At 41.1% G+C, this 18,205-nt stretch overlaps 1 protein-coding gene across 7 annotated transcripts in view; it reads right to left on the bottom strand.

The window, feature by feature from the left end:
• Positions 1–17,935, bottom strand: part of Depdc5 (DEP domain containing 5) — a 125,080-nt gene extending 107,145 nt beyond the window's left edge. For 3 of the 7 annotated variants that reach the window (XM_028758284.1, XM_028758283.1, XM_028758285.1), the window contains exons 1-7: positions 17,372–17,587; positions 16,987–17,109; positions 13,390–13,477; positions 12,598–12,644; positions 6,603–6,688; positions 5,029–5,112; positions 3,528–3,577 (exon numbers count right to left, since the gene is read on the bottom strand). In XM_028758284.1, coding sequence (XP_028614117.1) covers positions 3,528–3,577; positions 5,029–5,112; positions 6,603–6,688; positions 12,598–12,644; positions 13,390–13,477; positions 16,987–17,044 — 413 coding nt within the window. In that variant the 5' untranslated portion in view covers positions 17,045–17,109; positions 17,372–17,587. The other 4 variants (XM_028758282.1, XM_028758279.1, XM_028758281.1 and 1 more) reach the window with 4 other exon arrangements.
• Between the last annotated feature and the right edge of the window lie 270 nt (positions 17,936–18,205).

Raw genomic sequence — 18,205 nt, forward strand, 5'->3', positions numbered from 1 at the left:
CTACCTACCTACCTAACTTTCTAACTAGCTACCTACCTACCTAACTTCTACAGCTCTTGAGAAGAACAAATGAGATATCATAAAGGATAAATGATAAATAAAAAAAAGTATTCCTGTGGAAATGGGTTTTATGGTTGTTCTTGCCAAAGTTAGTATGAGGCCAAGCAGAGCAATTCAGTCAGAAGCCAAGAGAAGGCATATTAAAACGGTCATCTTGGAATATTAAATTGTATGGAGGCTAGATGCTTCCAGGACTAGGCCTAAGGAAAGTTAGAACAGAGAAAGAAATGCAGAAAGAAATGCTCTGGGTTCAGCCCAAGCAATGTATTTGCATAACTCAGGTATGGCCCTCATCTAATCTCTTAATCTGAGGAAATAAAATCAACATTTACATCTGGTGCCCAACTAGAGAAGGAAAAAACCCACCACCATTGCAGAAAAAAAGAGGGCATCAGACAGAAACGTTGAAGTAATTCACCTGGAATTGTCCCTCTCCAGAGGAAACATCAGTAAGTAAGACATACCCAGAAAGACTTGGAAGACTTCAAAACCACAGAGCCTCTTAGACATCAAATCACAGTAAGCCAGAACAAAAGACTATTTTAATTATATAGACAGAGTCTTCCTACATTAAAAATGGAAAACTCCATATCCATTAATTTTCTCTCAAAAAAAAAAAGGTTGAAAAAATATATGTACAACAACAACAAAATTAGCTATGTACTAAGTACAAAGACTTGAGAGACAAAAGACAGGAAGTAAGAGAACAGGAAGTGTTTAACTGTGATCCTATGGTACCTAATGAAATTGAGGATCAAGACAGACAGCCCATTGAACCTACTGGGCCACCTCTTAATAAAGCCTTCAAGGTTCTAGTTTGCAGAAGACATTTTAAAGAATCAATGCTATCAAACACTCATTGGAGTCCTGGATTACTACCCACAAAGACAATAGGAATGGTTTCAGGAAGAAGTAGCCTAACATCTCAAGAATTCATTGTGCATCTAGGAATTATAGATGGAAATTTCAAGGGAGAGATTGAGATTATGGCTTACATAAAGAAAAATATAGTTTAAAGCTGGAGACAGGATTCTTAGCTTTTCCTGTTCCTTTATGTCAAAGGCCAGATAGCTCCAATTGAAAGAGCAGGAGGATTTGGAAGAACTGGAAGGCATGTTTTTGACAAACTGTTATCAATGACCAGAGACCAAAATTAAAATTAAATGGTATTGAAATTGAAGTTTGGTGGAAGGCAGTGGTGGTGCACATCTTTAATCCCAGCACTTGGGAGGCAGAGGCAGGCGGATTTCTGAATTCGAGGCCAGCCTGGTCTACAGAGTGAGTTCCAGGATAGCCAGGGCTACACAGAGAAACCCTGTCTCAACACTTCCCCCACTCCCCCCCCCAAAAAAGAGTTATGTTTGCAGTTAAGATAGTTAAGAATAGTTCCTGATTGTCCTTTCTTTGTCTGATCCATCTGTACTGGAAGTCCTTGACCATGAGGGCAGAAGGTACATCAGGATCTACAATTGTCTCTGACTCAATGCAGCCAGAAAGTTCTCAGGTGGGAAGTACGTCAGAATATATGCTTATTCCTGATTGGACCTGATACGAAATATGGTAGCCTTGTGGTTTTGCTCTTTTTAAGCCTCTGTAAAACATGACTTGTGTCATTTCCTGGGAACCCAGGAATGGGTCTGACTAGAATCCCTCCTCTTCCTGAACAGTATTTAAGTAAAGCTTTCTTCAAAACTGGCTCAAAAATTGTGGTAGTAGTCTTATTCTTGACCAGTGCGATTAACATATGGAATCTCAAAGCAATTTTAATTTGTGTTTTTCTGATATGGATCTCAAATTTTCTGTATTTTAGTAAAAGGGACTTTTCAAAATCCCTCCCTTTTTTTCAATGCTGGAGATGGAGACCAGGGCCTAGTCAATCACTCTACCACAATTTTAATTTGTGTTTTTCTGATGATTAAAGATGTTGAACATTTTTTCAAGTATTTATTGACCATTTGTTTTTCTGCTTTTGAGAACCCACCCCTCCTTTCCTATTAGTAAGCTGAGATCAGTGAAATGCACAATCCATTACAGGCACAATCTGGAAATCAAAAAGTTGAAATAGTTTATTAAGTATAGCTAATATAGCATCGTTTGTACTACATATCTTTGAATAAGCTAAGTGAGGCTGGGGAGATGACTCAGCAGTTAAGAGCACTGCTGTTCTTACAGAGGACCTGGGTTCAGGTCTCAGCACCCACATGCTGGCTCACAACCAACAATAACTTCACTTCCATGAGATCTGACATTGTCTTCTGACCTCTGTGAACATGAGGTGTACATGTGGTGGACATACACATACAGGAAAAACACTCATACAGAGGACTTTTGTAAAATCAACTAATTAAACTATGGTGTGTCCATACAACAGAATATCATGGAATCATTACAATAATGCTTACAATGAGCTATAAATTTACAAAACTATAAATAGCCAGCATAGGCTACATAGTGAATTCCAAGTTAACCTATACTACCCTGAGACATGAGACCCTGATTTAAAAATTAAAAAAATGGAGATATATATTTGTGGCAGAGGACTTTCCCAGCATTTGTGAAGCCATTATCAGCACAAAACATATAAGACAGTAAAGAAAATGGCAGTGGGTGAAGTGGGCAGTTTCAGAGCTAGAGTTGTGGCTCAGTGGTAGAGAGCTTGACTAAGTGTATATATGAGACCCTGGGCTCCATCTCTAGCATTAAAAAAAGGGGGAGGAAAAAAAAGTGGGGGATGGATTTTGAAAAGGCCCTTTACTAAAATACAGAAACCATTTTAAATGCAGTGATTGTGAGGCAATTCAATTAGAAAGGCAATGCATGATAACTACGGTGCTGGTTATTATACACCTGTAAGCAAGTATCCTATAAAACCAGGCGTGATTAAATATTAATAAAAACAGTTTCAGCTCTAAAATACGTAATTTGCACCTCTTCTCACAGTAACTTCAGCCACTTCTCATGGTAATTCTAAAAGTAGCCAGGTGTGGGGGCATGCATCTGTCATCTCAGCACTGGAGAGGTCAAGGGGAAAGGCTCAGGAGTTAAAAGCCAGTATTGGCAATCTGGGTGCAGGGGCACATGCCTTTAATCCTAGGACTCTCGGATCTTTGTAAATTCAGTGCTAGCCTGGTCTACAAAGCAAACTCCAAGACAGCCAGGGATGTTACGCTGAAAAACACAATCTCTAAAAACAAAAGCAAAAAGCCAGTGTTGGCATCACTGAGGACAGACTGGCTACAAGAGACTAGATCTTAAAATTCCAAAGAGCAAAATCATAAAGCAGTCCTAAAACTGCCATCACGGACTTGGAACTTCTTTGCTCATAGCACAGCAGTTTAACCTTTGAAACACTTGTGTGCTTTCCTGTAAGGAGACCGACATGCCTGGGGCATCTTACACAGCTGACTTGCTGCACTAGATTCTACTGCTGCTTACTACCCAGTGTGCCCGGATGCCATGATACCTACCTGATGCCAGCAAATTCTACTTTCTGAGTGATATAGGCACAGGTGCTCACCTACAAGAAGAGAGAAAAGAACTTAAGCCATCAGGAAAGTCACACAGAAGGGCTCCTGGCTTTAAAATCTTCTCCAAAAGCAACAATAACAACAAAATAGTAGGGCATTGTGTCATATGCCTTTAGCCCCAGCATGCAGAAGGCAGAGCAGAGCAAGTTCCAGGACAGCCACGGCTACACAGAGACCCTGTCCCAGAAAAAAATAAAACAAAACAATCTTCTTAAACAACAAAGTCCAGTCAGCAAGGCAGTGACAGCTTTCCCGCACAGGGATGGTGACTGACTAGCTCTGAGGCTGCAGCAAGTCCCAACCATAGTGAAGATCAGGCAGACAGTAAATGCTGCCTAAGAAATCCACTGATCTTCATGAATGTTTACACAGACCTCTACATTTAGATATTAAATGTTGTATAAATAAATTATCTTTACACTTTTGAATTTTTTTTCAGTACCAGAGGTGAAACCAAAGGCCTCAAGGTAAGCTACCTCTGAGAGAGCTAAGAGAAACAGAAACTCCTTTCACTCAATTAAAAAAAAGCCTAAATTTCACTTACTTGTTTGTTTGTTTATATTTGGTGCTGGGAATTGAGCCTATGGCCTCACATATAATAAGCAAAGACTCTACCACAAAGCCCAGTCAAGGTTTTGGTTGTTTGACTTTACTCTGAAAATATATTTTGTGTAGAAATTATACATAATTTGTTCCTTCATAATATGTAAAAACTATAGTAAAGAGTTTTCAGTACCTGGTCAGTACTTGGCATTTTAAATAGTAAAGGTTCATTAAATGGGCAGTGGTGGTGCATGCCTTTAATCTCAGCACTTGGGAGGCAGAGGCAGGCAGGTCTCTGAGTTTTAGGCCAGCCTGGTCTACAGAGTGAGTTCCAGGACAGCCAGAGCTACACAGAGAAACCTTGTCTCAAAAAAAAACAAAAAAAAGAAAGGTTCATTAAAGATAAATAAATAGGTGGGTGTGATGGCACATAACTTTAATCTCATCACTCAGGAAGAGTTCAAGGCCAGCCTGATTTAAACAGCAAATTTCAGACCAGCGAGGTCTACATATTGGGACCTTCCTCAAAAATGGGGTAGGAAGTGAGGCTGGAGTGGAGAGAGGCTTGTTGCTCTCACAGAGAACCCAGGTTCGGTTCCCAGAACCCACATGGCAGCTCAGTCTGTAACTCCTATTTTAGAAGATCCAACATCCTCTTCTGACTGGTGAATGTACAAGGCATGCATGAAGTACAAATACAGGAATGCAGACAAAACAGCCACACGTGTAAAATAAAATAAGAAAGAAATAGATAAGGTTATAGCCAAATGTTTACAGTAACTAGTTGCAGATGCTAGAAGTGGAACTTATTTTGATGGCTCCAAATTTATAAGATAAATGAAGACGATTTGTCATAGAAAAGACAACATATTACTTTAAAAAAAAAAGTGTATCTTACCAAACTTTTCTTTAGTCGCCACATATCCCCACGGCCAATATACTGATCCTTAAAAGTCAATTCCACTAGGTCAAGAGTCACATCCTAAAAGAAAATAACCACAGATCTGTATTGTTTTGCTACACTTTATAGTCAAAATATGACGTCCACACACCATAAAAAAATGCAAAATAGAAAACCTTTGGAAGACCACTCAACAGCAGAACCTGGAAGAATTCCCTGCAGCAAACGCAACTCAAACATGCCCATGGCAATCCTACAGCACACCCTAAGGCAGCCATCCTATGAAAAAGGACACCAGACGACTAACATTGTTGCTGTTGTCTGGCAAAGGGTATAGTTGCTTTGTTGCCCAGGCTGCCCTCACACTGCTGGGCTGAAGCAATCCTCCTGCCTCAGCATAGGTAGCTCAAACTACAGACACCAGCAACTTTGTCTTTTGTTTTAGTCTTGAAAGATAACATTGAGCTGTCTGCTTTATTTCACTATAGAATGTAGATATTATCTATGGACAATGACTTTGCCTATCAAGCATTACTTAAAAAACAAAAATGTAAATCTGGGTATGGGAATACAGCCTTTGATCTCAGCACTAGGATGGCAGAAGAAGACAGATCTCTGTGTTCAATCCAGCCTGGTCTACAGAGTGAGTTCCAGAACAGCCATAGCTACATAGTGAGACTTTGTCTCTAAAAACAAACAAAAAAAGAAAGAAAAACTCAAAGCCGTATATAGTGCTGTATCTTCCACTCCCAGGAAGCTGAGAAAGGGCTATTGCCAGTTCAGTGCCAGCCTGGGCTATATACTTAGTTCCACGTCAGCTGAGCTAAAGAGCAAAACTCTTCCTAAAAAGTAATAATTAATTGTTTAAAGAAAATAAATACGAGGGACTGGAGAAATGGCTCAGAGATGAAGAGCACTGACTGCTCTTCAGGAGGATCTGACTTCACTCAACTCCTAGCACCCACATGCTGGCTCAAACTGACTCTAAGTTTCAGGGAACTCCAACATCCTTTTCTGGCCTCTGTGGGCACCAGACACACATGTGGAGCACAAACATACACGCAGGCAAACACTCAAGTAGGTAAAATATAAAGATAAATGTTTTGAAATATAATAATTAAAAATAAAAATATGGCCGGGCGGTGGTGGAGCACACCTTTAATCCCAGCACTTGGGAGGCAGAGGAAGGTGGATTTCTGAGTTTGAGGCCAGCCTGGTCTACAGAGTGAGTTCCAGGACAGCCAGGGCTATACAGAGAAACACTGTCTCGAAAAAAACAAAAAAATAAAAATAAATAAATAAATAAATAAATAAATGGATAAAATAAATAAAAATATTAGGAATTAAACAGAAAATTATAAATACATCCTTTCATATGGACTAAGACAAGACTTAAAAATTGAGCACTTAAAAGCAACCTATGTACCATTTATATCTAAATGACCTAGATATGGCTATATATTTAACAATCTAGCATTACACTTAAGTATCTCACTTCCATAGTGTCCTAACCTCTGAGGATAGGTGTTAATCACTATAAAAAGATGTAAAAGTACAAAGTAAAGACTTGCCTTGGGGTCTACAACATTCACATAGACATCTTGATAAGGTCTTAGCCGGAATACTTGAGTCACAGTCTGGTCCACACTGATAGTTTCTGAAACGGAGAAAAAAAATATGGATTAGTTAACAGATTTTGAAGTCAGCACATATTCAAAAATTAATGTAACTGATCATTTGCTATTTCTGCCTTCCAGAAGATCACATTTTAAACAATTCTGTACTTTACAGATGAAACAAGTCCAAAAACTAACACTTGGTTTAAAGTGATAATAAACACCTGATATTCTGGCTTACCCCCTGTAATTCCAGCATATGGGAGGCTGAGGCAGGAAGACGGAAAAGCAGAACTACACCACTTAACCAGTCTCTGCCTCAGAAAAGAGAGGTGGAGCTGGAGAGATGGTTCAGTAGTTAAGGGAAGTTGTTCTCTATGAGGTCCTGGGTTGGGTTTCCAGCACCCTACAGTGGCTCACAACCATCTGTAAACCCAGTTTCAGGGGATCCAACAGGCGTGTGCACGGTACACATACATGCATACAGGCAAAACATCCACACCCAAAATAAATAAATAAATCTAAACATTAAAGAAAGAAATGTAACTCAGTGGTTGTACATAAGGTTAGCACGTATGAGTCCCTGGACCTGTGTATAGAGGGAAGAAGGAAGAAAATGAGAGAGAAGGGGGTGGAAAAAGAGGAAGAGATGGGGAGAAAGAGGCAAGAAGTTAAGATCTTGCACTTGAGAGACTAGAAAGATGGTTGTCAGTAACGTGCTTGCTCTGTGAGCATGACACCCTGAACACTGATCTTCAGCAGCCACATAAAAGGCAAGCATGGCAGTATGTACACACCTGCTCTCTAGCAATGGTGCTTCAGAAACTAGTGGATCCTTGGACTTGTGGCCAGTTAGCCTAGCCAAAACTATGAACTCCGAGTTCATCAGACTCCATCTTGCCAGGCAGTGGTGGCGCATGACCTTAATCCCAGCACTTAGGAGGCAGCTGGATTTCTGTGAGTTCAAGGCCAGCCTGGTCTATATAGTGAATTCTATGATAGTACATTTACTATCACACAGTGAGACCCTCTTTCAAAAACAAAGATACTGTCACAAAAAAAACTAAGGTGGAAAAAGAAGATGACACCTGACATCAACCTCTAATCTCTATACATACAAGCATGGGTAAATGCATGTGCACATTACACACACCCACAAACAACACAGACACACAAACAACATAGGCGTTCACGTGCGCACACACATACACAAATATTTTATTACTTGGGACACTGAGACAAGAATTGTTATGAGTTGGAAGTTGGCCTCATTAGACATTGAGTTTGAAGCCAGCTTGAACTACAGGAAAAAAAAAAAGAAGAAGAAAAAGAGTAGTAAGTGCATTTGATTGCTGCACTCTGGAAATGGAGGATCAGAAATTCAAAGTCATCTTAGCTATACAGCATGCTCATCCTGGACCATGAAACCTTATTACCACAAACAAACCAAAAAGTTTTAAATTAAAACATAAAAAAACATTAAAAAAACAAAACAAAACAAAAACCTACCAGCCAGGCGGTGGTGGCGCACGCCTTTAATCCCAGCACTTGGGAGGCAGAGGCAGGTGGATTTCTGAGTTCGAGGCCAGACTGGTCTACAGAGTGAGTTCCAGGACAGCCAGGGCTACACAGAGAAACTCTGTCTCGAAAAACCAAAAAAAAAAAAAAAAAGAAAGAAAAAAGAAAAAAAAAACTACCAAAAAATATCTGAGCTATAGGTGTGGTGGTATAGGCCTTTAATTCTAGCGCCTGAAAGGCACACAGGTAGAGCTCAGCAAGTACCAGGCCAGTCTGGTCTACATAGTGAATCAAAAACAGCCAGGGCTACTTAAACCCTGTCTCAAAATAAATAAGGAAAGAAAAAAAGAAAGAGGGGAAGGGAAGGAGTTAGATAGTAGATAGATAGATAGATAGATAGATAGACAGACAGACAGACAAGTAGGTAGGTCGGTAGATGGATCGATCTGGAGACTAGGAATAGAACTCAGTAGCAGCGAACTTGTTTAGTATGCAGAGCCTTGGGTTGGGGTGGGAGGAGTAACATAAGAAAAATTCAAACTCGAGTGGCAGAGGTGAGTTCCTTAACCTCCCCTTATAGTTGCTGGTCATGGAAGACTCCAGAGATTCTCAAAACAGTACAAGCAATTGCCATTGCCACTGGTTGCTCACTAAAATTAGATGATAAGACCTTATTTTTGAAGGTGCCACAAGCCTTGGTCAAGGAGCACAGAGAAATCAAGCTAGAGCTGAGCTGGGAGTTTTCCTTGCTAACTAGCCCTGGTGATGATGGAAGGTATCCTCAATTATCTTCTTGGATATGGATCCTATACCCAACAACACAAACCAGCCAGGCAATATGAGTCCAGTGCTGCAATAGGAGGAGTCTGTTATGGATGATTCTGACACACACAGTAGGAGATCCATTTCTACTACTGTAAACCTGAGCAAAAGCCTGGTGTTGTGGAGATCATAAGCAGTAGTATGTAAACTGCTGCTGCAGCTTTGCTACATGGATACAATGTACCTTTTAAATTGATGTACAGGTGTAATCCTGCTTAGCTTCTAAGGTCAGAGGAGACCGAGTACATTTGTAAAGCCACAGATTGAAATTGCTTTCTAAATTAGTATTTTTTTATTTTATTTATTCATTATTTTGATTTTGGAAAGAGTCTTACTATACAGTCCTAAACTACCGTGGAACTTTACTCTGTAACCCAGAGTAATCTTAACTTACAAGGATCTCTTGCCTCCCCTAGAATTAAAAGCATATACCACTGAAACTGCCCAAATGACTATGTTTATGCCCATAGATTAGTTTTACTCTTAGCTTTGACCAGAAAATCTTCTTTCTGCACTGTTCGCAATGATGGCAGATCCACAACTAGGCAAAATGTTGAGAATAAATGACTGCTGCATGCCCAGCCTCAAGGTTCAGGAACATAACAACACAGGAGAAGGGGCAGAAAGAATATAAAAGGCAGAGAATTGGGAAGAACAGTGTGGGATGCTCACTTCTGGATATGATAACAACTTCATTGTCTAACTCACAGCAGCTATGATTACATAAGATGGGCCCGTCACTGCTCTGTCATGAGGCCCCAGCCATCCTTGCAGATTTATACCAGTTAATGGTTGATGAGGGAAGAAAAGACATTCTTCCAGTGGTGTATCCAGGGTAAGGTTCCTGTGCTCCTGTAAACAACCCTAATAAAGCTTACTGGGTCACACACAAAGAAAAAGACCTTGAAGCGGCCGGGGAGCTACTGTGAAAGAAGAGGGGAATTATCAGATGTGAGAAACAAGAAAGGTTATCATGAATGAATTTGACAGAAAAACATTATGCTCATGTTTAGAAATGTCACAATACAACCCATTATTTTGGCTGGCAAGTTAGTTCAGTGGTAAAGGCACTTGCCACCAACCCTGACAACCTAGGTTCAATCCTTGGGACCCACATAGCGGAATGGGAGAACTGATTCCTGAAGTTGTCCTCTGACTTCCACGTGTGCATCCTGCCTGTTGTGCATCCACGCACATAACTTACACAAGTAAATATAGGAAGAAACATTTGAGACAGGGTCTCACTATATCTTCAGATAAAGAGAACATTACAGAAACCCACAATTGATCAAAATGAGGAGAACAAAAGGAGATTGTGTTATGCTAAGTCCCAACTGATACATCCATTCAGAATTCCTCACCTAAGGCTTTGGGACCACCTTCAAAGAGGGCACAGAAAAACTGTGAGAGAACAGGAAGTTTGCTATAATGGTCACCTAGAAATGTCAGAAAGGCTCCCCTCCCCTAAAGAATGTCACACCAATGGACATGCTAATATAAAAAGGGGAAACCTCCCCATAGACAAAAACTACAGACAACTGAAGAATGCTGAGAACCAAGGAAGAGCCCCCAAATTTGGTTTTATCCAACACCAAGTGGTCATCCATGAGATCATGTGTATACAGACAACATTAGCAGGTTGCATATAAGTATTTAGGAATGTGTATGTAACAAAGACTCAGAAAGAAAAAAAACCCTGCATGCTTTCTTCTCTCTCAAGCAGATTCTATCCAATATATATATGCAAACAAACTGTGCATGTGGATACAGTAAACACGAAGAAAAGAGAGTAAGAAAGGCTGAAGATCAGGGAGCAAGGAAAGACTGGATGCAAGTGAGAGAAACAGCTCTGACAGAGGACTGGAAGCTACTTGTCCTAGTTGTAATTCTGCCACAGAACTTTCAGGTCTGTTTTGGTGGTGGCCAAGTACCTAAAACATATTTGGTAGTAGATGTGTAAAATTTAATGAGACACTCCCCAGCATCCCTTCCAAATGCCTATTCTAATTGTATACAAGTTCACGGAGTTATACAGATTTTGAATCTGGTTAATTTTGGTGTATGATATCTTAATTTATTTACAAGGTTTCTAAAATAATAATAGCTGGGCAGTAGTGGTACACGCCTTTAATCCCAGTGCTTGGTACACAGAGGAGAGTTCAAGGACAGCCTGGTCTACAGAGTGAGTTCCAGGACAGCCAGGGCTACACAGAAAAACCCTGTCTCCAAAAAAAAAAAAAAAAAAAAAAAAAAAAGAATAATTAAAATACACAATATATACTTTATTTACTTAGGTGGCTCTGCTTAAACAGAAACTCATTATGTAGAATGGAATGGTCTTGAACTAATAGAGATCCACCTGCCTCTCTGCCTTTGCCTCTCTCGTGATGGGATTAAAGCATGAGCAACCACACAAAGCTTTCTTTTCTTTTTTTTGAGATAAAGATTCAAGGCCTGCACCATCACAACTGTTTTATGTACTTTCAGACATAGATGGAACCCAGTTCCCAAAGTATGTTGGGTAGGCAGTCTAGCTGAGTTACATCTCTTGGCCCCTCCCCTTTTCTGCGGCAGGGTCTGATAGCCTGAAGTACAGGCACAGTGGGAAAACTGTTCTTTTTTTTTTGGTTTTTCGAGACAGGGCTTCTCTGTGTAGTCCTGGCTGTCCTGGAACTCACTCTGTAGACCAGGCTGGCCTCGAACTCAGAAATCCACCTGCCTCTGCCTCCCAAGTGCTGGGATTAAAGGCGTGCGCCACCACCGCCCGACTGGGAAAACTGTTCTATGAGTAAAGTTTTAGAGGAAATACCCTATTTATCACTATGTCCCTATGTATGACTTGGCATATATGTGATTAAAATCAGATGCAACATACAAGAAGACATGAGCAGTGAACAGTGTCATAATCCAAGCCTAACACTCAAAACCAAAAACTACCCACACTTGTCTCCTAGAACCCTAAATGGAAACCCTGGGAAGTAACCAGGAACTTGATGGTCCAGGTTCACTCAGGCTTTTGTAACTTATCTACCTTCACTTTCTTCTTTGAATAAAATCCCCCAGTACTTTCTTATTTGCATGCAACTCTTCCACTCTTTGAAAAAGACAGCAAGAAACTACAAACACCTATCCAAACAGAGGACACTGATCACATACTCATCCAGGAAAACACTTAAATACTTTGTGAAAAACTTATTTAGAAAATTCACCATCAATTATTATTGTTGTTGTTACTATTATTATTATTTTAGAGTTAAATATAAAGCTTCCCACGTTCAAATTACCTCTTCTTTGGTTCTAAATCTGGTTTCTTCGATGCCTACAACATGCTAACAAATAAGGCTCTTTGGCAATTTATATATCTGTCTAGGGTATGGGGGACGTTCCAGCCCAGTAGCTGTAAAGGTAAATGAAGACAGTAAACACATCAGCTACTGTTCCTGGGGCAGTCTCTGCAAACATAGTCCCTAACCTCCAAAAGCTTTATCTGTGTTTTTTGCTAGAGAAAACTCCTTCTACTAGGTACTTATTCCCTAAGATTACAAATAGAGGTTTCTTACATTTCCCAGACAGTAACTATAAAAATCTCAAAAAGAGAGGTAATACTCACCTTTCTGTAAATCTTCCTTAAGAGACTTGACTTGTAAAAGCAAAGGACTGGAAAAGAAAGTAACAAAGGTGAGGGACAGTGCAGGAGGTAAGCTTGCTCTACCTCAGTTAAAAGCAAACAAATAACGTAGTACACATTGTAACTTGTAGCACAAATATAGAAGATTCCCTTCGAAACAAAGAAACTGCACTTGGCCTGGAAGGAAATGAACAAAAGCAACAAAACTATCCAGCGTTCTTACTTCAACCTTAAAACGGGAATGGACATTTTAAAAATGTGTTGTTGGGGCTGGAGAGATGGCTCAGCAGTTAAGAGCACTTGTTCTCTTTCTTAGAATTCAAGTTTGGTATTCAAGACCCACCTAAGTGGTTCACACTGTCTGTAACTCCAGATGCAGGGAATCTCCATCTGAAGGCACCTGCACTCACATGCACAGATACAATTTTTAAAAACCTTTAAAATTTTTTTCTGTGTATATGTGTTTTACCTTGCATGCATGTCTGTGCACCACAGGCATTCCTAGTACCCTAGGAGGCCAGAATAGGGCATCGGATGTCCTGGAACTGGAATTACAGATGGTTGTGACATGCCATGTGGGTCCTGGGAACCAAACTCAGGTCATTTAGAACAACAGCCAGTACTCTTACTGGCAAGGCCATTTCTTGAGCCCTAGATATGAGCATTTTTTGTTTTGATTTTTGAGATAGGGTCTTACTACATAGCTCTGACTAGACTGAAATAGTATTTGAAATCAGCAGGGTGCCCAGGTCTCTTCATTCTTGAATTGCTCACCTGTATTCATCATTGGGGTGAGCAATCTCCACAATGTCTCCAAGTTTGATGTGAGGAAACACTTTAGGGTTCACGACTAGCTCATCATCTGAAAGATAATTTAGTGATTTTAAAAAGCAACTGGGCTGGAGTGTAGCTCAGTAGTTGAGTAGAGGCTTAACATGTATACAGTGTTGGGCTAAAACTCTAGCACACACCCTCTAAAAAATAAAAGCATCAGACAGAAAACACAGGGTATCCCATCATGTTGGTATTACTGCTGGACCTCACAAGACAAGCTCTGGCCCTATTTTTACTTTCTTGATTAACATAAGTACCTCAAGGTAACATCAAACTCATCCTACAAGGTGGTTTTGAACTCTTTCATCTTCCTGTCTCCACCTCCAGACTGCTGGGACCACAGGGCAAGTTGTACCATGCCCAACATTTATTTTTACTTTTGTTGTTATATTTAAGTTCCACTTGGGTTTTGTTTTCTGGTTGTTGTTGTTGTTGTTGGGGTGTGTGTGTGTGTGTGTGTGTGTGTAGGTCAGAGGACAATTTGCAGATGTCGGGTTTTTTCCCTCTACCATATAAAGCCCAGGGATTGAACTCAGGTTAACAGGTTTGACAGCAAGTGTTCTTACCCATGAGCCATCTCACCAGCCCCCATCTGTTTTGATTGTTCCTTTTCCTAGTTTATAAAGTACTAAGGCTGGAACTTAACCAAGGGCTCACACATGGATAACCAGATGTTCTGCCTTTTCCCTGAGGGTCCATTTTGAGTCAGTTTTAGAACTGAAGGATTTGCATAAGGCTGGGAATATAACTCAGTGATAAAGTACTTGCCTACCATGCTAGTTTCCATCCTCAGCTCAAAAGAAAAAAAAAAAAATGCAAAAGGATCTACGGCCACAACAGAAAATGGGAGCATTGGAAAGGGCTCAGGGACTGTCTCCAATAACACGCTCTCTCTTCTATCCTACTACACTCAAGGAAAGGCAGCCCATGGTTTGGGGAATTATGCCTCTGGCATATCCTCTGCTCTCTAAAAGACTGTGAATCTGGCATACATATGATGGAAAGAGTCTAGGACCCAAACACAGTACTCATATTTATGTAATATTCAAAGAAACCCCTTAAACGCTGTCTTAATTAGACCCTCATAATTAATCTTTAGTACTGACAAGAGCAAGGAAATAACCTGGGAGACAAACTGACTTGCCTAAAGGTTAGACAACCGGTAAAGTTACAGCCCGAGCTCATTACTAGTACTTCTGCCTCAATCAGGCTCACCATCTCTTATGTGTTATAAGACTTGAGCCAAATAGTCTAGACTCTAAGTGTTAAGAGTTCACAATAGGGCTCAAAACAACTTTTAAACTCTAGAGCCTGGGGTGAAGGTATAGCTCAACAGAGTAAATGCTTAACATGCATGAGACTCTGGCTACAAACCCAATCCTCAGTACCAACCAACCAATCCATCCATCCATCCATCCATCCGTCTATCCACTTCAAAATAAAAGTAGATTTCAAGTATAATCATACTCCATGAAGTTCAGCCTAGTAAAGAACTGATTAGGTCAATCTCATTATTTATTTGAAATGTTCCATTGACAATTTTAGTTCCCATGTGTGTGAAGTCCCTATGATGAACTTCCATTGTCTAAATTAAGCTAGCTCCCTGAGCAAATTGCTTTGTTTCATTTCCTCCCTCTCTCCTCCACAGCCTCCCTTCTCTCCCCTCCCCCCTTTCTTTTTTCTTTCTTCCTTTTTATTTGTTTTTTTGTTTTTTGTTTTTTGTTTTTTTGAGACAGAGTTTCACTATGTAGCTTGGAGCTCACTATGTAGACCAGGGAAGCCTCAAACTCACAAGAGACCTGACTGCCTTTGCCTCCGGTGTGCTGGGATTAAAAGTGTGCACCACCACATCTACCTCCTTGTTCTTTCCTTTGAAACAGAGTCAGTTACACTCTGCAGCAGGATGACCTCAAACTTTCAGCAATCCTCCTGTCTCAGCATTGGAAAGTTCTGTGTCACAGGCACAAGCCACTACAGCTACATTTCAGAACGTTCAGAATTTCTTGGGGAACAAGAGGTTTTACCGTACTCACAGTCTTTATATTTGATAGGGATACTGGTTAGAATTCTGGTCTCCTAGGCATATCACCAAGCTATATCTATATTATTATATACACATACACACCTATATAATATATATATATATATATATATATATATATATATATATATATATATATATATATACCATATACACTGTACTCTTGTTATTCCCGCTGCTGAAGCTACCTCTGTATTTATTCAATAGCTACCTATTCTTCATAAATGTTTAGGCCCGTTTCATAGAGGGTTTCAACCCGCTATGGGATTGATATGACTAAACATGAGGCCCGCAATAATTTGACAAAAGGTTTCTAAACATGCAAGTACCAAATTAATTCCAAATCAACACATAAAGAATCCGAGGCATTTCTGCAGAGCTTCCACATGTTATCACTCAGTTTCACCAGCAGCTGGTCTAGCCTAAATTAACAAGCCCCAGGTGCCACAGAGGAACTGTCTCAAAAACAAGGTGAAGAAAAATAAATAAATGAATAAAAATGCTAGGTAGCCAGGAATGATGGGGTACGTCTTTAATCCCAGTACTCAGTAGGCAAAACTATCTCTATAAGACAGAGGAGCTCTGTAAGTTCAAGGCCAGCCTAGTCGGCACTGCAAACCAGTAAAGGCTACAGAGTAAGAGCCTGTCCAAAAAAAGGTAATGGCTCCTGAAGAACAATACCAAAGGTTGGCACCTATCTTTCATAGGCACACACACACATGTGCAAGAGGACCCACATAACACAGATGTACTGTACACATGTATATAAATAAACATCAAATGAAATGTAAAGTTTAAAAGGACTTTGAGGTCTGGAGATATTACTGTTCCTTGTTAGAGTGCTTGCTCACAGACACAAGCATGGGTTCTTTACCCAGATCCACACAGAATCATGTGGGAGCACAGGCCTGAAATCCCAACACTTGGGCATGAAGGGAAGGTCAGTAATTCAAGATCATCCTCCAGCACATATTGAGCTCAAAGCCAGTATGAGCTATAAGACTCTGTCTCAAAAACAAAACAAAACCATCTCACTGTGTCAGTAATTCTGACTTCTGAGTGAGTAATAATAATTAAAAAAAAAAAAAACCCACAGGAGGGAGGACTTGGATGCAGTCCTGTCTTACAAACATTTTCTGGTACACATGTGGTCTTGCTTTAAATTCCTATAACTACAGAGAAGAAAAATCAAAAACAAAACAAAATTAACTCAGGTGTGGTAGAGTATTTCCAGATACACAGATAGGAGGATAATGGGTTCAAAGTCAGCTTGGGCTACACCGTGAATTCCAAATGAGCTTTGGATACATGGTAAAACCCGGATTCAAAATACAACCAAACAAAATCTGAGTGTGAATGTTTTTCAAAAAGATCCTGTGCTCTCATTTCCAACCATTCCCAGTCGCTGATACCGCTCTACTCATTAGCCTGCCCTGCCTCGAGGCACACCATTACTTCAGGCAACTTGCACAATCCCCAAAGATTTCAATACTGACCACTGCCCCCAAAGCCCTTCTTGTGGATGACAAGCTTGTAGACCTTTGTGGTTCTCATTTTGTCTTGTGGTTTCTTCAGCTATTCCGATCTTGGAGCAGGGAAGTCATCTTGCCTTCCTGCTACTGAAACACAAACAAAAACATTGAGAATGTCAGGCTTCCTAAAATTGCTCTTTAATTTTAGGCCTTGAAGGTACTGGTTGTTGTTCGGCTGAGAGGCGTGCCACCCTTTGCATTATATCACTCCTCCAATTACCAAGAGAGAAAAACAAATAGACGTGTGCTTTAAAAATTAAAAGGAACTTGGGCTAAGATCTAGTCAATTCTCTAAAGCTATTTTCTCTACCGCATACCTAAGGGAGGCTTGTGGTAAGAGGGGCATTACCTTGTTTTTGTCTGCATCAGGAACACCAAAATAGTACTGGGATATTCGAAGAGGTTAGTCCATCACATCTGTGGAGAAACGTCAAAACAAGGGACTCGCCCAAGGTCACTCGAACTGTTATGCACTCCCATGATTCACGTTCCACTAACAATGTCCTGGGGAAGAGAGAACTGAGGAAGGCTGGGGTTTCTTTGCCGAACCTCTATGTGTACCAACTCTCACCAGACTGACCTGCCTCCATTTCACCGCTGCGGTCGCAGAAGCTCGGTGAGATAAAGACTGGTCCAAGGTCACACGGGGGCTGCAGGAAGAGTCGGGCCTCGAACCTGGCTCAGGAACCCTTCCTTCAAGCCCCTCAAGTCTCAGCCTGAGGCTGGCGTTCGACTCACCCCCACTTCCAGAGCCCCTCCCCGCCTCAGGCCGGGCCCGAGGCCAGTTCCTGGACAGATACCCAGGACCTCCTCAGGATATCCCACCTGAGCCCCCACAGTTCGCGTAGCTTCCGTACCAGAGCTCTAAGAGCCAGACAGAGCACCACCGAAGAGCGCTCACCTGAGCCCGCGCCGCTCCCGAGGCTCCGCCCCGAGTCCCCGCCCCCTGCCGGTCTCGGCTCAGCTGGCCTGGCCGCTCTAGCCCAGCCTCCGCCTCGTCTCGGTGGCCACACCACTTCCTCCTCCGGGGCTGCGGGGGGCGGGGAGGGTAGGCTGGGGGCGTGGCGTTGAGTCTGACTTCAAACTCAGTTCCCGTTGGCGTTTCCCGCCACTGTCTACAGTGCTGCCCGCTTTGCCAGGGAAATTTGAAAATAGAGCCACAGCCAAGACCTTCGTTTCAGAG

The sequence above is a fragment of the Grammomys surdaster genome, unplaced genomic scaffold (genome assembly GCF_004785775.1).
Source record: "Grammomys surdaster isolate TR1022 unplaced genomic scaffold, NIH_TR_1.0 126187, whole genome shotgun sequence".
In the NCBI taxonomy this organism is placed as follows: Eukaryota; Metazoa; Chordata; class Mammalia; order Rodentia; family Muridae; genus Grammomys; species Grammomys surdaster.